This window comes from Micromys minutus, assembly GCF_963924665.1.
Source record: "Micromys minutus genome assembly, chromosome: 29".
NCBI classification, from domain to species: Eukaryota; Metazoa; Chordata; class Mammalia; order Rodentia; family Muridae; genus Micromys; species Micromys minutus.
This window is the reverse complement of record NC_137964.1, coordinates 1,618,717-1,643,840: the sequence shown is the minus strand read 5'-3', so window position 1 is coordinate 1,643,840 and position 25,124 is coordinate 1,618,717. Positions and strand designations below refer to the sequence as shown.

General features: G+C 49.3%; 1 protein-coding gene across 1 annotated transcript in view; it reads right to left on the bottom strand.

Annotated features, from left to right (window-relative positions):
* Positions 1-2,893: 2,893 nt before the first annotated feature.
* SDK1 (sidekick cell adhesion molecule 1) overlaps positions 2,894-25,124 on the bottom strand; it is a gene marked incomplete at both ends in the record, with an annotated part of 923,105 nt that continues 900,874 nt past the window's right edge. The window contains 3 exons of the mRNA XM_080940510.1: positions 2,894-3,148; positions 15,640-15,769; positions 21,378-21,498. Coding sequence (XP_080796636.1) covers positions 2,894-3,148; positions 15,640-15,769; positions 21,378-21,498 — 506 coding nt within the window. The remainder of the gene's footprint in view (positions 3,149-15,639; positions 15,770-21,377; positions 21,499-25,124) is intronic.

Genomic DNA, 25,124 nt, shown 5'->3' with positions numbered 1-25,124 from the left:
ACATATATTCTGATGGAATGGGGAGTACACTGAGGAAGGCCAGCAGGAGGTGTGGAGATACCAGAGCAGCTGTTGCTTCCTCTCTGGGTGTCTGCGCTCTGTGAAGTCTGCCGGGGTGCTGAGCGTCCTCCACAGAGCCACTGAGGCTACTGCCACTTATCCCCCGACACCCATGGAGGTGATTTTTCTGACATGACAGAAGTCAGAGGGTGTCTGTTTGGATCTCTTCTCAGAACCCAGCCTTGGACCCAGTGTCGGTTTTGCAGCTGTGAGATGTGTCCATCCAGTACCTACAGGCAGGAAGGACATCTGCCAATGCTCTGTGGCTCCAGAGGCTGAAATCTAACAGGAAACCTGCAAACTCTGCCTTTAGTGCAGGGAATTCTAACGGGACAAGGTCCCTCTAAGTCCCTTCCTAATGCTGTCACCCTTTAATACAGTTCCTCATGTTGTGGTGATGCCCCATCCATTAAAACTGCTCTTGTTGCTACTTTGTAACTATTGTAATTTTGCTACTGTTATGAACTGCAGTGTAAGTGTCTGTTGTGCAGGATATCTGATATGCAACCCCAAGGTGTCTCCACCCATATGTTGAGAACCTCCGCTCTAAGTGGCTTGATGACAGCAGCTGACAGCTGTCCATCAGCAGTCACAGGGCCAGGGCATCCTGAACAGACCTTTCCATAGAAAACAAGTTACTGATCAGAAAGGAGACTCAGGCAGTGCTGCTAACTGCAGTCACTGTGAGGACCTGCAAGGCAGAGTAGAGGATCGCCTCGGACCATCCCAAAGTTTCTCCACCAATGAAAGCAATCAAGTCCTTATGGCTTAAGAGAGCAAGCGCAATACAGAGCAGCCTGCCCCTGTCTTCTGTTGGGTGGCACCTTCCAAGACGTTCAGTTGGTGACATGTGGCCTCTGCCCACTTCACTCCTTTGGGGCCAGGGAGGAGATGGTGCAGTCTACTGTGGACCACGAGGGTGGTAGTCCCCACACAGAAGTGGCTTTGGGCAGAGCATCTAGGAGTTTTGGTTTAGAATATTTCCCCTTCATCCCAGAAAAGGAAGGAGGGAAGACAAAAGGGAGACAGGAGAAGAAGAGGGAGGAGGGAGGGGGGACTAAAGAAGGAGGGAGTGAAGAGGAGGAGGAGTATAAGAAGGGGGAGGGAAGAAAAGAGAAGGGAGGGAAGGATAAGAGAAGGGAGGGGAGGGGGAAGGAGGAAGAGGAGAAAGAGGAAGAGAGTAAGAAAGAGAAGGGAGGAAATTTTTTTACTCTCGATTTTGGAAAAAGTGAAAGGCCTTTAATTAATTCATTTTTTTTTTTTTTAAACCCCAAGTAGAACCTCCTGTGTCCTGGGGCCACACCAGCAACTTCCAAGTTGTCAATTCAAGAACCATGTCCTCTGTTGCACAGGGAACGCAAAAGGGTTACAGAAGCTCCTACTGGCAGCACTGAACAGCTTAGTCCGCTCCACAGAGTGCCAAGGCCCTGGGAGGACAGACTTTCTCACCGCTCTGAGTGCTCGAGGTGTGGGGTGTGGAGCCACACTACCACCAGCTCTGGGGCACACCGCGGCTGGATCCAGCTGGTCACATCCAGATGGGGGGTGTGGAGTGGGCGCTGGACTATGGGTGGCAGGACACTCATGGGGTCTTGAGTGCCACTTTGCATTTAGCCGGAGACATTTAAACAACGAAAAGTAAAGGAAAATTCTCAGAAAACTCGTTAAGGCTAAAAAGCTGGCCTTGAATGGCGGGGTAGAGGGGACAGCACCAGGGGTCAGAAGCAGGACAGCAGCTAGCACAGGAGGAAAAGGGAAGGGCTGTCCCTACTGTGCGCCATGTGTGGGGTGTGCTAGGTGACTCGCGGCCCCGGTTGGTTTCTCAGAGCCGATTGTTTTATTTGGAGACACACTCGCTACTCGTCTTTCCCACGTACAAAGCTAAACAATGAATTAAAAGGCACCTGGAGACAGCAACGACTCATTCATTTCATGTGACGTAGTTTAAAAAAAGATAAAAAGGTTTAAAAAATACTCTGGTTCAACAATGCACACTTGCTACCGCCACAAGCAACTGCAAAAACCACGCGTCTCCGCTCCTCTCCTGCTCAGCGGGGGTGGGCTGTGTGCTGTGTCCTATGGTCACCAGAAGGACCTGGCTGGCCTTGGATGGGCCTGGGGGGCTTCCAGAGCCAGGTGGGGCAGGGGCTTCCTGTTCTTGTAACTGTTAGCTTAAGAGAAGAGAGCAAGAGGGAGGGAACAGGAAAACTCGAGGGTTGCAACCACCCTAAAGAGGGGTCACAGAGAGCAGCCCTCCGTGGCTAGATACAGCTCTCGGAGTGGCCTCGCCTGGACCTTGCCGAGAACTGGACAGAACCCAGGGAGGGGAAAAGCAATTCTCTGAAGCACAGACGAGAGAGAGCAAGGAGCCTCAAGTTGTCCTAAGACGGAGAAAGTGGTCCAGGCTGGCTGGTTCTCCGAAAGGAGGTAGAGAGAGAAGTGGGCCACAGAAACGATTTACCTGTCCCCCTCCACCCTCCTGCCAGCCCTCCCTTGCCATCCTGGATGGTTTGGAGGCCAGAGGAGCCCAGGGCTGGGGTGTGTCGAGAGCGTCCCCGCAGGCGGTGCCGAGCTATTGCACCAGGGAGATACCTTCTCTTAAAAAGAAAAGAAAACAAAGAAACCCGCTTCCTGCAGCGATGTTACAAAAAGCCATTAAAAAAAAAACCTTCCTAAGTGAATCCTAGTTTTCACCAATAGGTAAGATCGCTTATCAGAATTATTATTATTATTATTTTAAACAAAAATTTCAGCTCAGTTATCGGAGTTGATTGTCTTAACAAAAATAGACTCCAGAAGTTCTGCACCCGTCTACCCTGGTGGAGGCGTGACGTCACACGAAGGAGGAGAAGCCGGTGAGGGGGGCCCGGGCTCCGGGGCCAGCTGGTGTGTAGACTCCGCCCGCGCTCTGTGTGGTGATGACTGTGTGCAGGTGCGGGCCAGCTTCGGCCCCCGCCACCGCCTCGTATCTGTGCGGGGCTGCGGCAGGGGGACGCCGCTTCCAAGAGTTGTAGTAGGTGGGGTCGCTCATGTAGTGGTTGACAAAGGAGTGCTTGGGCAGGGCTTCCTCGTAGTCTGAGTCAGAGGCCTGAGGACGAGACAGAGGGACAGTGTGAGCCACAGGAGAGAGGGAGGAAGCGAGGGTGAGTTGGAGACACCCGTTAGATACCCAAGGTGGAGGTGGCCTGAGGGTTACCTGCTGTCGTTGGCATTTTCTCTCCTGTAAGCTCAGGACTGGCCGATGCCATGCCCAACCCAGGGAGAGGGTTACAGAGTCCCCACAGAGTCCGTAAGTGCTGATGTTAATGGTAGGGTGTCATCTATGGCAGTTGGAATTCTAATGTCCCCACAATTTGAGCAATTGGTCCCCAGCTGGTGGCACTGTTTCAGGACGAGGTTAGGACGTGCGCATTATTGGGGGGTTTTGAGAGTTTAAAGACTGGCCCCATTTGCAGCCCCTGCCTCACTCTGGGTCTCTCCTTTGTGCCTGTGGTTCTAGTGTGGTTCTCAGCTTCCTGCTCCAGCTACCATGCCTGCCTGCTGTCCTGTCTTTCCCCAGCATGGCGAGGGTCTCTATCTCTCTGAAGCCATAGTCCCAACAAACCCTTTCTGTAGCCTTAGTCTTAGTGTTTTGTTACAGTGATAGAAAAGTAACGAATGCATAGGCTGAGCTCCCTTCTTTGAGGGGAAAAGAACCCTTGGTTTTAATGTAGAAAAGAATTTCGGGATGAGCCAGTGAGAAACAGAGTTGGAGTTTGTTTTAATTTAATTTATTTATTTTTGTGTGGTGTTTTTGCATGTGTGTAGGTTTACATCTGCTCACATGTGGAAAGCAAAGAAAGATGTTGAATGTCTTCTGGATTTACCGTATTATTCTGAGACAGGGTGGATCTAAAACTTGCCATTTCTCCTTGGCTGGCCGACCTGCGAGTCATTAGGATCTGTCTGTCTCTGCCTCCCGACGGGCCTGCTGGCATGTTCAGCTTTTAGGTGGTACTTAAAGTTTGGACTTGGGTTTTCTTGCGTTCACAGCAGAACACATACAGCTGTTCTTCCAGAAGACTAGAGTTCCATTCCTAGCATCCACAAAGCAGTTCACAATCATCTGTAACTCAGCTCCCTGCTTAGTGCCAGGAACCAAAATTTGGCCCTCAGTAAAAACAGTGCATGCTTTGAACCCGAGCCATTTCTCCAGCCCTTAAGAGATATTTGAACATTCATGAGAAACACTAGGATTATCTAAGACATGGGGGTGGGGAGAGACACCCCGAGAGCACAGTGCAGGTGTGGGCTTCTCTAGAATTGACCTTCTGCATCTTTACAATACCCATGCATGCCTATCTGGTGGGCTTGATGCTGTTATCTTCAAAGGGTTGCTAAAAACACAATGAGGTCACAGGTGGGTCCCCAGTGTCACCTGGAAGGGCTTCAACTGACAAGGTAAAGTATCTCAGGGGGTGCAAGGTGGTGAGGGAACTTTATTTGAGAGTCCCAGAAATGTCTGGGGGAGAAATGAGGCCCCACCTGAGATCATACACATTCAGACTTTAAGCTCAATTCGCTGCTGCTTAATATAATGTATATTCTATATTTACTTATATCATATATTTAATATAATGTAATTCTTCATCCTCAGGGGTGGGAAGCCTCGGGCAGACTTCAGGTTAGGGAGGCATGCTTCTCCCCTTTCTTCCTTTCCCCACCATAGTCCTCTTCCTATCCTGCCTCAGAATACACACCTACAAAGGGCTGGGGATGCTCCTGACCTTAGATCCGAAAGACCAAGATGTGAGCTGCTAGGGATCAAAGAGAGAAGTGCAATGTGCCAGGAAGCGACCCTTAGTGGCCTCTTGCCATAGATTCACAGAGGCTCTGAGTCTGCAGCAGTGGAAGCTGCCAGGATGTACCAGTGCCTGCACCTCCCTCTGTAGTGCTGAGACCCCAGCACCCTCCACGGCAGCTCCAAGAGCTCCGCTGGGCTCCCGGAGAGGCTAAGGGATGGAGAGTCCTAGTTCATTTTGTACAGTGCGCCAGAGGCATGTGTTAGAATCCTCCAGTTAGCTCCCTCCCTTCTACTTTCTGAGAGAGATTTTACCATGAAATGTAGGTTGGCCTCTCTCTTGAGATCACCATCTTCTTGCCTCAGGTTCGAGGATAAAAGGTGTGAGTCAAAGCAATGCCTGCCTTAGTCTATGTGGCTTTTCTTAAATTAAAGAAAATTATTTTCTTCTCTTTGTGTTGTCATGAGAAGGGTCACTGGAGGAGACAGAGTAGGTTTTGCTGAGTCTTCAGTGGACTCCTGGTGAGACACCTATCCTGCTAGACACATTTTTGGCTCCATGGTTTCCAAACAGGGACCCTGGGAACATACTTGGTAAGACTGGCAGGTTGGTCCAAGTGCCAACAAGCTCCCTGGAGCCCTGGCAGGCTCCTCGTTGCCTCTGACAGAGAATATTGAAAGCCACACATTAGGATGCCCCACAGCTCTGTCCCCACAGAGGCACCTACAGGTTTGTCAGGAAGCAGGCATGGGTGCCCTGGCTTTGACACAAGGCTTCTCACAGAAACACAATACCTCAGGGTCTTGACAGCTGCCATTCCTTGCCTAAGAGTCTTACCAGTCTGAGAGTGAATGACCCACACCAGTGCCTTGATGTCTCTATGGGAGCTGTACTCTGGGATTCAGAGATGCTTCTGGACTGTGAGAGCCGAGGCAGAGGCAGTCCCTGGGTTGTACATAGAAGTGGCCCTAGGATGTTCAGGGCCAACCCAGAGGCTCCTGGGAACTTTTGGATATATAGATAGTTAGAAAATGGGATTCTTAATAGTTACCCCAAAGTAAGTGCAAGTGAGAGTTGTGCATTTTGGGGACCCAGCATGCAAACCCTCTGAGTGGGGGTGCTAGGTATGACCGTGACTCCTCTGGGTTTAAATTAACCGAATTTAATGTAAGAGTAAGGCTGAAATCTGAGAAGCACAGCTCCCCAGTTCTCTCATAATGTAATGACCACACATACTACAGAGGTTGTTTTCAGTGAACGTGTTACACACTAGACTAATTTACTCACATAAGCCTTTGCATTTGCTCAGTAATCCTGAGGTGTATTGTTATTCTCACATAATAATGAACAATGAAGTTCAACAGGGGCTGAGGGTGGTGGGGGGACCCCACACTGGAGATCAGAATTCCACACATTCTTCACTGTGTCATTCTAGGCAGGGGCTCTACCACTGAGCCACACCCCAGCCCCTCACTGGGGGATTCTAGGCAGGGGCTCTACCACTGAGCCACACCCCAGCCCCTCACTGGGGGATTCTAGGCAGGGGCTCTACCACTGAGCCACACCCCAGCCCCTCACTGGGGGACTCTAGGCAGGGGCTCTACCACTGAGCCACACCCAGCCCCTCACTGGGGATTCTAGGCAGATATTCTACTGTGTATTATGCCCTATGTCACAGGGACCAGGGTTTGTGGCTATGTCTAAGATCTACCCTCCAGCTGTTTGGTCTTGAGGCTTAGGAGGCTCTGCTCTATGTAAGGCACGACTGGAAGAAAGGGAACAGAATGAGGCAAGAGCAGCACTCTGTGGTAGTGTGCTCTGAGTGGAGCCTGTGCAGTCATTAGACACTGTCTTGGATTCTAAATGTCCTCAGGCTTGAGGCGAAGGACACTGAGATCCATAGAAGCCATCTCTTTTCTGGCGAGAGCTTCACTGTATTCCTAGCATTGGGGGAAGGTGGTTTTCTTCCTCAGTTTCACAAATCGGGTTAACTTTATTCTCCTCTGAAGTGGCATGCAGCATTTGACCTTGAGTCAGCCTCCTTATTTTCTAATCCCACAAATTCAAATGAGCTTCTCGGGCCACACCCACAGGGGAATTTTAGCCAATGACAGTGGGGATAGAGTGCCTGATGACTCCATGACAACCTCTGCCAGTTCCACTGGAGACTGGGAGATGAACTTGTATGGATGTGCCTTGGCTCAAAGGAACCCAAGTGATGAAGGAGACACCTAGACCAGTGGAACCGTGGTCTAGAAATTGTGCCTTTGTGAGTCCTCTGACCTCCACCTGGACATCCTTGGGGCCTTCTGCTCTCTATCCATCTGTCAGCCCCTTCTTGCAGCTGCAGAGATGTAGAGGAGGTCAATCCTCTGGTGGGCTGGAATGGACTACTACAGTTCTGTGGATGTATTTGTGTATTTGTGTGTGTGTGTGTGTGTACCTGTTTGTGTATGTATAGGTATGTATGTGTATGTATGTGTGCATATACATATGTCTGGGTGCGTGGAAGCCAGAAGAGAACCTGTGTTGTCATTTCTCATGAGCCATTCATCTTGTATTTTTAGACTGGGTTTCTCACTGGGACTGGTTGGGAGTCTTGGTTTTGGCTAGGATGTCTGGCCAGTGAGCCTCAGAGATCTTCCTGTCTCTGCTTCTTTAGCACTGTGAGTGGGTGTGTGTGTGTGACCACACTCAGCGTTTTGCCTGTGTTCTTGGGGTCAGACTCAGCTCCTCATGCATGTTCTGCAAGCACGTCACTGGCCGAGCTCTCTCTCCAGTCTGAATACACTCAGAACACTGTAGGGAACAAATGTGCTGTGACTTGTACCTGTAGATGTGTATGAGATTAATGAAATGCTGTTTCACTTACAAAATGCCAGGGGCCAAATAGGAAATGTCCCCAATGGGCTCATGTGTTTGTTGGTGCTGTTTTGGGAGAACCTTCTGGACATGGAGTCCAGCTGACAGACAGGGGAGCACAGAGGAGAACTTGAGGGTTCGAGCTGACCCCACTTCTCATCAAAGCTCTCTCTTTCCTGGTCCATCTGCATTTGTGGATGCTGCTGTGTCTGGTCCACCATGATGGGCACACCCTCACTGCCACAGTGAACCTCAGTCAGTAAGCTTTTTCTGTCAGGCATTTTGTCAGAGCGAGGGGAAGAGTTGAGTACTTCATGAGCCAAAAGTGTGGGACCACATATGGAGAGGGGGCTGTTGCTAAGGTTGGTGGTTACAGGGGACACGGCAAGAGATGATGATCTTGATGTCAGTATTTTTGGGAACTAGAATCACCATATAAACAAGACTCTGGACATGTCTTATAAGGGATTATGTAGATTAGATTAGCTGAGACAGAAAACCCCAACCTTAATGTGGTTGGTATTCCATGGGGTCTTAGACTGAATAAAAGGTAGAAAGCTAAGAATCGGGTCCATCTCTCTCTGCTTCCTGATGTGGCTGCCGTGTGACCAGCTATTTTCTGTTCCTGCTGCATGCTACCCTGGCAAGGTGGACTGTGCCTTCGAACTGTGAGTCATTGCCTTATGTAGAGCCATGCCTCAGTTCTTGTGTTCATGCCTAAAGGAAGCCATACCAGACAGAAAATGGTTCACAGGTTGGCAGATGACTTATACTGAGCCCATCAGAGAATAGTGTGTGTACCTTGCACTGATTAATCAGAGCCTTGCTCTGGGAATCTGCACAGTGCATGTGGCCCAAGAAAATGACTTTCAGTTTAGTTCAATGGGCAAGTGGATTCCAAAGCTCATCCAAGGGAACTCTAAGAAAGCAACCCTGAAGAAAGGCTAAGACTGTCTGCTTTGTTTCTTGCCCATTATTTAGGGGGGAAGGCACAGGACATCAGACAGGTGATTGGTGATGTGGACTCCCACTCGGGCCTTGTGGCTTCCCTGAAGGAGGTGACATCCAGTTACCATCCTCTTTCTACTGCCATCTCTGTTTGTTCATTGTGTGACATTATTTTTTAATGCAGGTGTATTTTAGTGAGTGACAATTATTGGCTAAAAGGCATTGCCACTGAGTTGGTCTGCTTCTCTTCCTTCCTTCCTCCTTCCTTCTCTCCTTCCTTTCCTTCCAAGTTGCCTGTGATGTTAAGTCTTGATTTGCTAGTTTCCCAGGAAACCACAGAGAGAAAGGAAGGTGACTGAGCGCTGCCCCAGACTGACTGAATTCCTGATAAGCTGCAGCAAGGGTCAGCTCAGGATTGCAGAGAGGGTCAGTGAGGTGCCAGCAAAATATCAGAGTGTCCTGCACCACCAGGGAACCAACTAGGTATAAGGAATCATTTTAATTAGCTAAAGATGGAAGAATTTTGAAAACTGGTTTTGGAGTTTTAAAAGATTTTCTGAGGGGCAGCATTTGTGCAGTGTGTGTGTGTGTGTGTGTGTGTGTGTGTGTGTGTGTGTTCCAGATATTAATGGTGAATGATGAATGTCTTGTCCCTCCCTTCCTCCCTCCCTCCTTCCCTTTCTCCCTCTTTCTCCTATAGTTTTTGAGACACAGCTTCTCGCTGAACCTCAAGTTTGGTGATTTGGTTTCACCGACAGCCACTATGCACCCAGGATTCTGGTCCTGGCCATACCCAAACACTGGGATTCTACATCACTGCACATGGATTTTGTGAGTTCTGGGGATCTGAACTCTGGTACCTGTGCTAGCTCAGAAAACTCCTCAACTACTAATCCCAGCTCAACTATCTGGTAGGACAGTCTGGCCAGGGAGCTCCTGGAATCCACGTGTCTCTGCCCCCACAGTGACACTGCTAGAGACTCTTAGCACCACACACTTTTATGCAGGTTCCGGGGCATGACCTCAGACCCCACGTCTGCTCAGCAGGCACTTTGCTGAACTAGCTCCTCAGCCCCAGTGGGTCTTTCGTGAAGACCCACTGTCTGCCCTGAGCACTATTTCTGAAGATTTGCAGGCGGAAGCTTGCAAACTCGTTTTCCCTGGTTAATATGCCATCTCACTGGGAATGGCATCCCGTGTAGTCTCCAGCCCACTATTCTGGAAGTAGCTTTGTCTCCAGGCTGAATGATTCTGACCTTCACAGGGGGTAGTAGTCAACACTATTCAGCTCTGATGATTATTTTTCCAACACAGCTCTGGACCCTTAACTAGAGGTTGGCAGAAACACAGCCAAGTTATAGAAGTACAGGCAAGGCATTTAGAGAGGTGAGCATGTGCCAGGAACACTCAGGGTTGCTAGGTGACAGCATCCACCTGAATGCTGTTGTACTTACAAGTATGTCTGAGATTTTTTTCCATACAGGGTTTCATTAGCCCAGAATGTCTTCAAACTCCCTATGTGGCTGAGGGTGCCATTGAACTTTTCCTAACGCCTCTACCTCCTAAGTGCTCATACTGCAGATGTGCTGGGGACAGAACTCATGGCTCCTGTGTACTAGGCAAGCCCTGTACCAACCAAGAGCACCCCCAGCACTCAAACCTAGAATATAGACCTCAAATGTTTCCTCCTTAGAAGGCAGTTTGAAGATTCAAATGTAAACCCCAAGTATTAGGGTCACCATGTTATCTAGTGCCATGCTAGTGGCTGATGCCAGATGCACCCAGGAAGACCAGCATCCCTGTCTTTCCTAGAACCCCAAGAGAGGAGGGGCCAGTCATCCTATGCAATCCCTTCTAGATGTGTCATCTTTCCTGGAAGCTTGCGTTTCACTGGGAAAGCAGAGAAAAGGGCCTTTCCTGTCCAGGGCATAAAACCCATTTCCAGAAATTCTGGCATGGAGAAAAGTCCACGCTCACAGGGACAGAGGAGCCTGTCAGTGTCCTGCCACACATGTCACATAACACACCACGGCTCTTTCTGTCACTTCAGACAGAAATGAGAGGTTGATCCAAGTGAAGTTAGCCATCTAAACTGGCACTTCCAGAATGATGCAATGGGTCCTTTGGCTGAGGTCCTAGAATATCCTTGCAATTTCCCTCAGTTCACACACTTAAAAGATACAGCAAGACAAAGAGCCTTTGGGAGGCAGACTAGCCAGGACTCATCCAGGAGCCAGGAAGCCGCAGGGGTCCTTAGCTGGCAGTCATGAGGTCTTCCGGTGGAAGGGTATTAAGAGGCATCAGGGCCTGGACTCAGGTCTTTGGAGACTGTTTATATTAGTGCCCTGGCTCCTAGAAGGAACTGCTACCCCAAAGGCCTTGTGAACCATGGGGTGTCCCTAGGGAGTGATAAGAGCATGCTTTTCACACAGCATAGGGCTTGTGATAAGGGTACACAGCCAAGTTCATAGGCCCCTGGCTGCCTTAGCTGCACAAATGTGTTTCAGTGGTTCCCAGAGGCAGATGTGGGAAGAGAGCGGGAACTCGGCCAGGTGAGTACCTTGGGAAAGCTTCCAAAACTTCTTAGCCCTGAGCATCCCATGTGGATGCTGTGTAGCCTTTATCTTCCAACTGAAACCTGTGTTCATGAAGGGAGGTTTATTAAGACTCAAGAGGTATAGGAAACTCAAAAGCTGCAGGAAACTCCTGAAACTTACAAGATCTCTGAGGTCCCCTCCCTAATGTCACATTAGCAGAAATAATTGCTTGGAAGAGAGAGGAGATCATCCCACCTCCCAGGTTGTTTGCAAAGCCTGTGGGGAGCTCTGGGGACACAGCTTTCCAGAGCTGTCACCGTGCTGGGCTGTACTTTGGGTGATATAGCTATACTGTCCTGTAAGGAACTCCAGTAAACTCATTGGTTCACTAAGCTAAACTTGGGCAGGATCATTTCATTGGTCTTTTACCAGTGCCTTATCTGGGGTCCACAGACATTTGTTCATCTCTTCCCAAAAAGTCACAGGGCCAAGAAGGGTAAGCTCCTTGCAGAATTCCTTTTAGCGGAATGGCGCTCCTCTACAGCATCCCTCCCCTCTGTGCCTCCCTTTCCTCACTGGCTTCTCCATCCTCACTCCTCCTTCTCTGCCTGTGTGTGTGTATGCATGTATGTGTGAATGTATGTATTTATGCATGTGTAACACACATGTATGTATTTATGCATGCATGTGTGTATAAGTATATGCATGTATTTATGCATATATATGTGTGTATTTATGTATGCGTGGCATATACGTACATATGTATGTATGTATGTATATTATCTTTTAAAGTGTCAGTTAAATTTGAATTCCAAACCATTTCATAGACTTAAGAGAAATAGATTCAGGCATGTCCTATTGACCTATTTTTAAAATTTTAATTAATGAACCAATTCATCCATTAATTTTGAGATGAGGTCTCATAAATCTAACCTGGCCACAAGTTTGCTACATAGACATGCAGCTATGACCTTGAACTTTTGATCCTCCTGCCTCCACCTCCCAAGTGTTGGGGTTAGAGGTGTGCACCACCACCCTTGTCTGTACAGCCCTAGGGACAGAACTCAGGACATCCTGTTTGTTACATTACGCATGTCAGGCACATGCTGTACTGACTGAGCTACACCCCAGCCCTCACTCATCCCCATCTGGAAAATTGTCTTATGAGCAGATATAAATCTGAGAACTCTTGAGTTCAGTTGGGTTGATGTAGGAGAGGCCAGCCGCTACCTAGCCCTGGGCTAGAGGAGCTGGAGGTGAGAGATACGGGGTTACGATGGGCTCTGGAGACCTGAGGAGGGTCTGGTACCCAGTGCTACCTTCTGCTTGTTGGAGAACCTCAGATGGCCCTGCCTGGGGCTGCGTGAGCACCAAGTGTGTGGAGAGAGACCAACACGAGGCCCGGCCCACAGTCAGAGCTCAGAACCATGAGGTGATGTATGCAAATGCACAGGAAACTCTACAGACACAGCTCTCACCACACTCCCTGTCACCAATGACAAACAGTGCAGGAACAGTGGGCCAGCAGCTAAGGACAGATGCCAGGCTTTGTCCACAAGATGTGGCTCCATTTGTGGAGATGGAACAGGATGGCTTTGAAGAGCAATTACCATGAGGTGACGCTCCTAACCTCTGCCCAGAAGAGGCAAGCCTGTCCCACGGGCTTTCTGTGACAGCCCTGCAGCAGAGACAAACACACCTTGTGCCTCTCCAGACATGGACGCCACTGCTCGATGCTCCAGGTTCCCCTGAGGCTATGTTATAGACCCAGCATCCTCAGCTGGACCTCACCAGCGCCCACCTAGTGCCTACTCACCGGAGTTCATATATAAGCCACAATTGAAAAGGAGCTGTTTCATTGAGCCCTGGGGTTCAATAAGGCCCAAAATCAGGTCAAGAATGAGGGCGAGAGTGTATTTTAGATTAAATATTGATCTAGAGGTGCATGCTGAGAGAGAGCTAGGCATATGTGTACAGCAAATGGCCTGTGGTTCTTGCTTCTTTTGAGGCTGACAAATAGGACCCTGGGGGACACCTCCCAGACAACCACTGATTGGCTGCTTCGTGTTGGTCAGTGTGAGCCACAGAGACAGGGGTTGCTAACACCTCCTGGAGTCCCTCACAGCTGCTGGCTCTCCCAGTTGAAGCCCCTTTCTGCATATGTGAGACACATTCTGCTGGGGAGAGTGCTTATAAAATGGGGAACAGCCTGAGATGGGCAGGCCCTAGGGCTCAGGAGTACAGTGAGGGCCAGTGACCCTGTGGGACCCCATGTCACTGGTCACTGGCTGGACTGCTCAGTGAAGAGGTGTGAGTGACACATGTGTAAACCTGAGCTTCCCTTATTTCATTAACTGGTCCATAATGCTGTGTGTGAATCCCCTCTTACACACTAGGAGGATAGAGCAGGAAGCTCCTCCCACAAGATGTGGTGACTGACAGGGGAGAGTAGGAAGTACTACACTGTGTTGGACGTGCGGGCATCTACTTCTTAATTTCATGTATTTAGTGTATGTGCGTGTTGGAACATGAGTGAGCAGGTATGCATGCATGCATATATATAATGTTAAGTGACATGCTTCTTTCAGGCAGGGTCCCTGACTGGCCTGCAGCTTACCAGTTCAGCTACACTGCCTAACCAGCAAGCCCCAGGGATATGCTGTCTCTGCCTCTCCAGTGCTGGGTTTACCGTACAGACTGCAACACCTTGTGTTTTGCGTAAGTTCTGGTGGTTGAAGTTAAGTCCCCCCACTTTATCTACTGAGCCATCTCCCTGGTTTCAGGAGTGTGTTTATATACTTCTACTTTCTTTTAGTCCCATAATCTCAGGCCCTCTGCCATTCTAACCAAGATCTAGAACACACCAGAAAATAATAGCTTCATCTCTAAAGAGAGTGGCACTTCCAGTACCCATACTGGGCAGCTGGTGACCCTTGGTGGACCAGTATCTGTTCCAGTATCTGTGACCTTCAGGGCAGAGAGAAGTAAGGTGTGGTGATTTGAATAAGAGTGGCCCCTATAGCCTCATATTTTTGAATGCTTAGATGGAGTGGCACTACTTGGGAGGGATCAGGAAGTGTGGATTTGTGGAAGTAGGTGAGGCCTTGAGGGAGGAAGCGTATCATTAGGAATGGGCTTTGAGGTTTTTAAATGCCTAAGCCAGGCCCAGTGGCTCTCTTTGTATCTTCTGTCTGAGCATCTGGATGTAGAAATCTCAGCTACCTCTCTACCACCAAGTCTGCTTACATGCTATCATGCTTCCCATCATTCTGATAATGGGCTAAACCTCTGGAACTGTAAGTGAGCCCCAGTTACATACTTTCCTTTCTAAGAGTTGCTGTGGTCCTGGCATCTCCTCATAGCAATAGAACATGTACCAAGATCTGTAGTATGTGAGAAAGACCATCTAACAAACACAGAACCTAGGGATGGGTGGACCAACATCTGTGCTCTGTCCTGCAGGGTGATCTTTCTTGCTCAGGGAACACTGGTCTTGCCCATCTCTTACCCCAGCCCTGAGATTTAAGGAGTAGGACCTGATATCCAATGAACAGGCTGGTAGCATTGGCTCTCTCTATATGTGTGGGAGGCCATGACTATGGCCTGTGTAGTGACACTGTGTCCTTCAGGTTGGACATGACCTTTACCATGCTAAAGAGAAGTAGCTTCGGTGATGTGTATGAGACATCTTGAGTCTGAATCTATTAGCATTCTCTCATGGAGGAAGCTGGAGAGCTCACAATAGTCATGAAATCTTCTAGGGATCCTCATGAGAGCCCTCGGTGTCCCGAGACTCTTTAGAAGATAGGCAGTTGACTGGGCGTAGAGCTCATTGGGGGGGTGTTATACTGTTTGAAATCATTTGTACTCATGTAAGGAACCCCAATAAACTCACTAGTTCATACGATGGTTTACATGAAATGCCAATTTGAAAGGGCCTAGAATCACACAGGAGGCAAACCTATCTGTGAGGAAGTTTCTAGTTTAGGCTGGGAAGACCCAACCTAAATGTGGCCAGTGCCATTCCCTAGGCTGAGGTCCTGGGCTGAATGAAAAGAAGAGAACAAGTCCTCTGCTTCCAGTTTCCTCCTGCTCCTTCTCTGTGCCTTCCCACCATGATGGACTGTTTCTCCGAACTGTGAGCCAAATAAACCTTGATGGACTCAGTCTCTCTCAGGTCTCTTATCACAGCAAGGAGAAGGAATGGAGTTCATCGCCTGCTTGGATGGAACCTTTCTTGGGTCTGTTGGTATCTCCCTATCTGTGTGCATAACTGCTGTTTTCGATCTCCCAGGGAAAGCTATGCAACCACTCAGATTTGTGTGTTTCCCTCATCTACAGTGGACCGTCCACCAATCCCATGATGACAGTGGTGAGCCTGAGACATGTGGAGGAATCGGAAGGCTCATGAAGCATGGTGGTAAGTGCCTGGAAGCAAGCATGACACTGACCTCGGATTCCGACCCATCCACCGACTTCTCCTTGAGGTTCACACTCTCTGTCAGCACAGCGCCATTGTATTTGTTGCAGATGTCCTCGTCGGAGTAGTGCAGCCCTCCGGGGCTTGGTCGGGGTGGGGATCTAAACCGGGAAGAGGTCACAAGTTATTTTGGACAATGGACACTCCTCTGGGGATGGGACTCTTACGCTGCTGTCCTGCCTTGCTCTCACTGGAATAGGAGGAAATCATTCCAATGATTGTACATTACGACTGACCTAGACCTCCAAGCATTGGTTGTGATTCTGCAGCCTGTAGGTTTCAGGCATGGTGCAAGGTTGGGGCACTAGGGACAAGTTGTCCTGATCAAGTGGGACTCTCAACAAGAAGGGCATGTGAAGTCTGGGCCAGCAGGAGGTGCAGAGTGCATGGAACTCTGGGAGACAGAGGAAGGATGGTGTGCACTGGCTAGCGATGAGGGCAAATCTATGGGGAAGAGGTCTCACATGGTCAGATTTGCAGATGTGTGCCCCAGCTTGGGCCCCCAGGCAAGGTGACTTTGAGGCATTAGCCCTCACTGATTGACAGAATCTTTAGCCTGATCACTGCTCCCTGTCATAGCCAGGCTATAACTGTAGGCAGAGAGACCCATGTCTGGTTTGTAACTAGTGGGCTCTAGGGATGACTGCGATCATATTACATTATGCAGAAAGGGTGGGGCCGTCATTTTTATGTGTATGTAGAAGGTCAACTTGGCCAGCTGGAGACAGAATATGAAGCATGGCCAACCCTTCTGTATGTATCATGTACGTATGCATTTCTGCATGTCTGGGATGCAAATGCACGCATTCGGAGGGCAGAGGTTGATGCTAAGTCTCTCCCTCAGTGTTTCTTCACTTTATGAGGCAGTGTCTCTCACCGAACCCAGAGCTCTCTGATTCATTCTCATAATGTTTAAAGTGAGTATGATTTTCTGTTGGCCTTCATTTGTAGCTGTCCTCAGCTGCACGCAGACCTCTGGTGGCAAATGAGAGACCGGAAAGAAACTCCCGCTGTCTCTTCAGGAACAAACACATGCTGTGGGTGGCTTCTGGGAGCAGGGGACCAAGGGTAGCCCCCAGACTGTGGCAGGAAAAGGCTAGCCCTAAGTCACAGGGGGCATATGGACACACTCAGCTAAGAGCTGGTGTGAGCTTGGAAGAAAATACTGGCTTGTTGGAGTCTCACCTGAGAGCAAAGCCCAGTGACACAGGAATATAGCCATGGGTGGCCCTAGGAAGTGACCAGTTGGGCTGGGGCAACTTCTACCCTGTGAGGTGTCATATAATGCATTTTTTTTTGTCACATAGCAATGGAAAACAGACATCTTGACTCTACAACTTCATGTCTTACTTCTTCTTATTGGGTTTTAAACATTACTTTCATGTTTAATTATGTTCACTTGGGTCTGCCTGTTTGCATGTGTGCATGCGTGTGCTTGTGTGTGTTCCTGTATATAGAATCAGGAGGCTTCCTCAATTGCTCCCACTGTTTCTACATATGGTACAGGGTCTCTCAGTCGAACCCAGAGCTCACTGAGAAGGTCTGGCTATACAGGGTCTCTCAGTCGAACCCAGAGCTCACTGAGAAGGTCTGGCTAGGTAGCTTGCTCCAGTGACCCCTTGACTTTGCCTCCAAAGACCTGGAATTACAGGGGGCCATCCTGCCTGACACGCACACGGGTTCTGGAGATCTGAATTCAGGGCCTCAAGCTTTAACGGCAGGTTCTGAGTGCTGGGCCATTTCTCCAGCTCCCCTGGTTTACTTTTATAGATGGAGACATTATAACCTGAGAGAGAACCTGTGCTTACAACTGATGTGTTCTTACACAGTCATGTGTGTCTTTTTTGTCCTGGGGCTTCTTGGGGGTCTGTGTGACTGCTCAGCTAGATGGCAGGTGCACTCTAGATGCCTTCCCTGTGTCCTGGACCCTCAGGCTGAAGACCGCTCGCAAAGCTGTGTGTGCACTCCAGGCAGCTCACCTTTCACTCTCAGGAAAGTCACTCAGTAACCTGAGCAGGAGAAAGTCATTTCCCAGTGACTCTGGCCTCCTGACCCTCGTGACTCCCTTAGGGTTGACTCTGCCTTGTCTCCCCAGGGGAGGCCCAAGGAAGGTTTGAGGGACTCCTTTTAAAAATATTTATTTTTAGTGTGTACGTCTGTGTGCTCACATGTACATGTGCCGTGCATATGTGTGGAGGTTCACCTGGGTCTCTCCACCACCTGTGTGTCCCAGGAATTGAACTCAGGTCATTAGGCTTGGCGGCAAGTGCCTTAACCTCTGGGCCTCTGTTTCCTCCACCTCAAAAGTGGTTTATTTTGGGAATGACTCATTTGCCACTTGTCCTCTAACCATTTTGATTAATCTTTGGGTTTTTGTTTCGTTTTGTTTTTTTTTCACATCTAAGGCACTACAATGGCGTCTTCCCACATAAAAGCAGACATCATTTGGCCAGATAGCTTCGAGCCTCTCTTAACATTTTCTATTTGTGTGCATATTTTATGCATGTGTTAACATACATAGTACATATATACATGCATGTGCATGCATGTAGAGGCCAGAGGTTGGTGTCAGTGTCTACCTTAATTACTTTTCACATTACTTTTGAGATAGAGTATGGTACCAGTTTGGCTAGCCTAGCTGGCAAGCGTTACTCCAGCAATCCCCATCTCTGCTGCTGGGGCTCCAGCTTGCACCATCATGCCCAGTGTTCCTGTGAGTGTTGAGGATCTGCACTCAGGACCGTGCTACCGAGCAGGCTATCATCCCTGTCTCCTTCCTTCTCCTCTGAGACAGAGTCTGGACATGTAGCCCAGGTTGGCCTCAAACTCACAATTCTCCTACCTTAGGCCCTGAGCATTTAGAGGAAAGGCTTGTGCCACTGAGGCTGGCTCTGGGCCTCATTTTAAAGGTATGTGAGACTTCAGCTAAAGAGACCAGTCTGGGTGACCCCAGTGTAACCTACAGGTCTTTGTTCCTGGGGCCCTGCAAACATGCAGGGCTGACCTTAAACAGCACAGGACTCTTTGTTCCCTCACACACGGGGCTGCTGCGAGAACAAAGGACCAGTGTTTCTTTCTGACTCAATTTGACATTGCCCGTGGCTCTCAGTGGGTGCATGGTAGTACCTGACCCTGTGAAAGAGTTCAGGACTCTCAGAGAGGCCATTGGGGATGAAAGCAAGGCCTTCCCTCCCCAGAGCTGTGTGAGCTGCTCTCTGCAGCTCAGCTCAGACCCTCTGGCTGCTTCAGACCATCCAGTGTCCCAGCCTGTGCTCCCTCAGACGGCTGAGTGACAAAGTGGCACTTGGCTCTGAGTACATGGATGTAGACATGACCTTCCATCTGCAGAAACTGCCTCAGTGCTAGAGGGTCACTGTCTATACAACCCATCCTTCCAAACCCTCACACAGAGCTACTGCTCCTGAGCTGAGCCAGGGGACCTCATGAACCTAGCAGCCATGTGGGTCTGCTCCTACATAGAGCCCCCGAAGCTGCTTGAACATAGGGTGGATAGAAGGCTCTCAGCCTTCTTCTTTAACTGGAGAAAATTAGAAAAGGCTTTTTTGTTCTGTACTGGAAACTGAATCCAGGGCCTTGTACGTAATAGGCTTACCATATCATGCCACAGTGAGTCACATACCCAGTCTCACTCTGGCGGATCCAACCAAATGCTCTCCTAATGATTTACTTTAAGTCCTCATTAGGGGATTTTAGGAGGCGCTCTACCACTGAACATCCCAGCCCCACACTGGGGGATTTAGGCAGGTGCTCAACTGCTCACCTACAGCTTCAGCCCTGTCTTTATTTTGAGACGGGGTCTTACTCAATTGCCCAGGCTGGTTTTGAACTCACTCCATAGCCTAGGCATACCTTAAACTTGTAGTCCTCCTGCCTCAGCCTCCTGAGTATCTGGGACGACTGGTCTGTTCCAGTGGGCAATGCTGGAGGGGCTTTCCCATCCAACACCTGCAAATCCCATGCAGCCTAGGATCCAAGGATCCTTACACTGCCATGTCAGATGTCTGTGTTTCTCTCGGTAGGGAACTCCTTGGGGATATTCCTTCGTGGGTCAAGACCTTCCAAGTTTACTGAAAAGTAATTTTCTGTTTACCTAGGAAGCACAGGAACTTAACAAACTGGACAACTGTCTATTCTTGGGCGATAAGCCTCAAGACAAGGAACTTCTTAGAAGTGGGAAGGGATTCGCAGCAGGGGTGGCACCCAGCAGGGATATGTTAAAGTTCCCTATGAGGAGCCCTTCTTGGTTTTCACATTATGTGAGTACTTTTTCAATTCTCTGACTCAACAGAAAAAACTTGACTCCCAGTAGACAAATAAAATAGAAAGACAGGACTGGATGCCACTGGCTTCCACTTCCTTCCCCAAGGAAGCTAGTAAGGGGGTGGAGCCCATTCTGATCTGGCTGGGACCAAATCAAAGAGTGGTTGGGACCCGCTTCCTCCGAAGATGAGTGCGGGGCTTCAGTGCTCTGCCAACAACTCAAGCCTTTGAGGGGCAGAAGACAGAGCATCACAAGGCAGGGTGAGCATGTCACCGACAGACAGAACAACTGAGGTCGTTGGCCTGCCTGTGTCTCTGATGCTGTGAGAGCAGATTTGTGTGGCAACTGTGGATGGGGGACACTGAGAAGCAGCACCTTTAACACTGGAAAGCCCCATGGTCTGTTACTCAGGGAAGGAACTCTACTGTCTGTGTAAAGGTGCCGTATGTGTGATGGCATGCGTGTGTGTGTGTGTGTGTGTGTGTGTGTGTGTGTGTGTTCGTGTGTGTGAATGCAGTTGTGCACATGCCAGGGCATATATGTGAAGGTCAGAGGACCTTCCACTGTTGGCTGCTGGCCTCTGAGCTTTCAGTGATTCTCCTGTCTCTGTCTCCCTCTCATCATCGGGCTGCTGGAGTTACAGACTTATGTTGATTTGTGTGGTTTCTGGGGATTTGAACTCAGGTCTGTATGCTTATGCAGAAAGTACTTTACATATTGAACCATTTTTCTAGTTGCTGCCTCAGTCTTAGGTTTTGCTGTTGAAACAGGGTCCCAGAACTCTCTGAGTTGGCCAGGCTAGCTGGCCAGCAGGCTCTGGGGACCCTTTCAGCTGTCACTGGAGCACCATGCAGTGCATGCGGTCTCTCCTGGGTTCCAAAGAGTGGATTCAGGCTCTTACTCTTTTACAGTAAGCGTTCTGCTGACTGAGCCATCTCCCCAGCCCAGCTTTGTAGTGGAGTCTCAGAAGGCTTCAGGTCCAAAGCCAGGTCAAGGCCACCTTCTAATTCCAATTTAGAACTGCTAGAACTGGCAGGGGACAAAGAGCTTGCAGGGGGCTGTCTGTGTCACTGAGGGACAGCCTGGAAAGCAGGGAGCACTGATAACTATAAAAAGCCTGCCATTAGGATGCGGGTCAAGCCCGCTGTAGTGTGTGATGAACCGGAAAGTCCCTGACTCAAGGAGAGACAAAACCTAGAGGTTGCCAGGTGTCCCTGGTCTATCTATGGCCTCCTGTGTGCGGCCCTGTGCCCTTTCTTCATCCCTACAGAAGTTCTGGAGCCATCTCTAATCCTTGCAGTCTGAACTCCTAGATCCACTGCCTGGTGGCATAGGAGCAGGCTCACGGTGAGCTGTGCTTTGAACTGCTGCACCGTGCGATTTGTTTAGTGGTACCTGTGGACGGGGGACACATGCAGGCAACCTACCTGGTTCCGTTCTTCTTCGAGAAGGTACTCTTGACATTGAGGTGGCGACTGTTCAGTTCCAAGGCTGCAAATCCTCCGTTGTCCAGGGTCACTGTCTCCTCCATGTTGGAGATGCCCTTACCTAGACCTGGCAGGGAAAGCCAGCATAGTCTCAGTTATGAGTCTGCCACAGTGACACGGGGGCAGGTCAGTTAACACCATGAGCACCCGTGTTCTTGTCATACGTGACCCCAGAACCACATGGCACCAGCATCAGTGGTAGAGGCAGTTGCTGGAGTGAAGTAGCCATGTTGGCAATCTCAGTGGTTATCTTGCCAAAATGTCGGTGTCCTTGCTGATACGTTATGAACATGTGCTCAGAATGCACACCCTTAGTAGAAGTTGGGGAAGTCAAATGTTTCACAAGTAACACAACATAAAAAACTCACAATCATGCAACGAAACTGGAAGCTAACATGCTTACATGGATAAGATAGGCAAAAAAAAAAAAAAAAAAAAAAAAAGGCTTCCCTTAGAAAGTGATAAAGATGTCTCGGATAGGGTGGTGGCTGTGCGTGTCTCTGCATTGACTGGTAAATTATAGGCTGTTTTTGTTTTGTTTTTGTTCCTTGAGACAGGGTTTCTCTGAGTTTCCTTGGCTGTCCTGGAACTCAGTCTGTAGACCAGGCTGGCCTCCAACTCAGAGCTCCGCCTGTCTCTGCGGTGTGTGTCATCACTGTCTAGCTTGAGCTATAGACTTTAAAATAAATCTATGAAAGTGTGTCTGTGAGGATTAAACTTTAAACTTTGTTTGTTTGTTTGTCTTCTATCTAGTGTGTTTCTCTGTGTGTGGGGGATGTGCCACAGCCCCTGTGTGGAGATCAAAAGACAACTTTCAGAAGTTGAGTCTCTTCCCACTGTGCAGGTCCTGGGAATTGAACTCAGGTCTTTGGGCTTGGCAGCAGGTGCTTTTATCTATTGGCCACCTCTCCAGCCCCATGTTATGATCAATCTTGATTGACAATTTATTGGGATTTAGAATCACTCAAGAGATAAACCTCTGGTCATGTTTGTAGAGAGTTTTCTGGAGTTTGCTAAGTTCACATGGAGGGGTGTTAGACACAGACACTGACATGCCCTAGGCTTTATGTGGGTGTTGGGATTTGAACTCAGATCTTTCTGTTTGTACCGAAAGCACTCTTGCTCCCTGAGCCATCTCCCGAGCCCCCAGTGGGGAAGTCTGTACTAGCACATGTACTCAGTGCTCAAACTCGGTCCTCTGCCTTTCCAATGTTGGCTGAGAGATTCTTTGAGGGTGAGGATTTTATGTGGTACGTTCTCAACTTTCCTGCTGTCCCTAGGACAGTGTCTCACACACACCCCTGCCCAAGACATGGTGAGGTACGTGCTTACTCTGAGGGGAGCCCCTGCGATGGGCACCCTGCTTTCCATGTAGCCGGAGGCTGAGATAGAAAAGCCCACAGACCCAGCGCAGTAGATGGCCTTCGGTTGGCCTCTGCTCAGGTGTGTGTTAATAAGTGCTGGGCAGGTGGGGTTGGCAAGCTCCTGCCCAGAGCCAGCTGAGGACATGAAAAGGCTTAAGTCCCCCATGTTGCCCTCTGGGACATAAGCCCCTCCCATAGGCTTCCATTATGATGTTAAATTAATACCCTAGAGAGAAGCTGAGTATTGGAAACTGAAGGTTTGATGTGCCTTTTCTAGTCTGTTTTTCAGATGGGAGAGAGAGGGAAAGAGAGGGAGAGAGGGAGAGAGAGAGGGAGATGGGGGGGGAGGGAGGGAGGGAGGGAGGGAGGGAGGGAGGGAGGGAGGGAGAGAGAGAGAGAGAGAGAGAGAGAGAGAGAGAGAGAGAGAGAGAGAGAGAGAGAGAGACTCTATGCTGTTCTGTAACTGCATTAACTCACTAAGATGACATGTCATTCATATACTGTAAATCCCAGGGGAATAAAATCTGAATTACGAACACTTATTAGAAGTGAATTTACACCGAAAAGAAAAAGAATAAAGCCTTCCTATTCAGGGATGGATTACTAATGTCTTGGCAATCTAGGCACTCCATCTCATTAACCCCCTGGCACAGGGCTCTGCTGCACGGATGCCAGGGAGGGATCTCTGCTTTTGTGAGCCCCAGAGATCCACCTGTGAATACTGCCTCAGCTCTGGGATTAGGAGCGCTTAGCATCAAACCCAGCTTTCTCTGTATGACTGCTGGGGTCCTAACTCTGGTCCCCGTGTTTACACAGCCAGCTCCTCACCAGCTGAGCCCCTCTCCCCCACCCCTCCCCCCAGTCCCTGCTGTGCTGTGCTCTCTGGCTCAGCCACAGCTTTGCTAACTGGGAGAGTAGGAGCCATGCTATGCTGAGGAATGCTCTTCCTGGTGGTTAGGAGGCCTTTATAATTTAAAAACCGAGGACAGCAAAGGGCATCAACCGGAAGTGTGTGGAGCGATGTGTTCTCACCTCCTCTAGCCACCACCTCTGCACAGACGCAGAGTCACCGTAGCATCCATATGCTGAGTCTTACCACCACTCTGTGCTTTCCTCCCCAAGATCTGACCATTGCATTTGGCTTCAAAAACCATGCACTTTGCCTTTTCCTGTTCTGCCCATCTAAGAAGCCACACCGCATGAGCTCTGCAGACAGCAAGGGAATTGACCTTAGAAGGAGTCAGAGCTGGAGAACAGTATGTGGAGGGAGTAGAAAGTGTGGTCCGGGCTCTGAAAGGATGGAAAATATAGCCTAACACCTCCAATGACCCCAAGCTATCTCACTCTAAAGGAGCCCTAACTCCTGATCTCAAGAAGCCCTAAATACCTCAAATTCTAGACCCTGCTCTCTGCCAGCAAATAGTTAAAAGGTCACTTCTTGCTGTTCCAGAGTCTGCTTTCTGTATGAAACTGGGTGAAAGGGCGTAGGACAGGCCCTTGGATACTGATCTTGGCCTAGTAAGTTAACAGTAAGTTAACAGGAAATAAGCTGACTAACCACTTATCTGGCTTCTGTAAACTGCTCCCATCATAGAAACCCCCGGCCCTAGTGACCTATCTTAACTGCCATTTGTCATCCCCACCCAGGAGCCTGCGCAAATGCAGACCTCCGAGACTATAGGGAACTGATTGGTCCATGGAGCGTGGGCTTAGATGATTTAAAATGATTGGTTTAAGATTCTTGGGCTTTGCTATGATTGGTTTGTAATTCGTGGGCTTTGTTGTGAACCTTATAACAGCTGTCCTGATCCTACACTCGGGGTCCGCAGTCCTCTACCCTTGCGTGGCATATGACGGTGGGCCCCAGCACACTTGGAATAAAAATCCTCTTGCTGTTTGCACCAAGACCGCTTCCTGTGAGTGATTTGGGATGTCGCCTCTCCTCGGACAGAGCGTGGGGGTCCTCACTTTGAGGGTCTTTCAGCTCAAGTACACAAGATAGGCTATACCAAAGGGACATTTCCATCATACTCACTGAGTTACCCCAAATACCCAAGTCTTTTCTGAAAATGAGCATATAGGAGCAATAGGGCATGGGAAGGAAGACTTGGGAGCCCAGCAACACCAATGCCATGGCTAAGACACTTGGCTAATTATGAGGGAGAAGAAACTGCAGTCCTAAAGCTTCTCTTTTGCTTTGCTACTGCTGAGGATACAGCTTAAAGATTCCAGAATATTAGGTGAACACTCTACCACTGAGTCACACCCCAGCCCCTTTTGGGGGACTGTGATCAGGGGCTCTACCATTGAGCCACACCCCAGC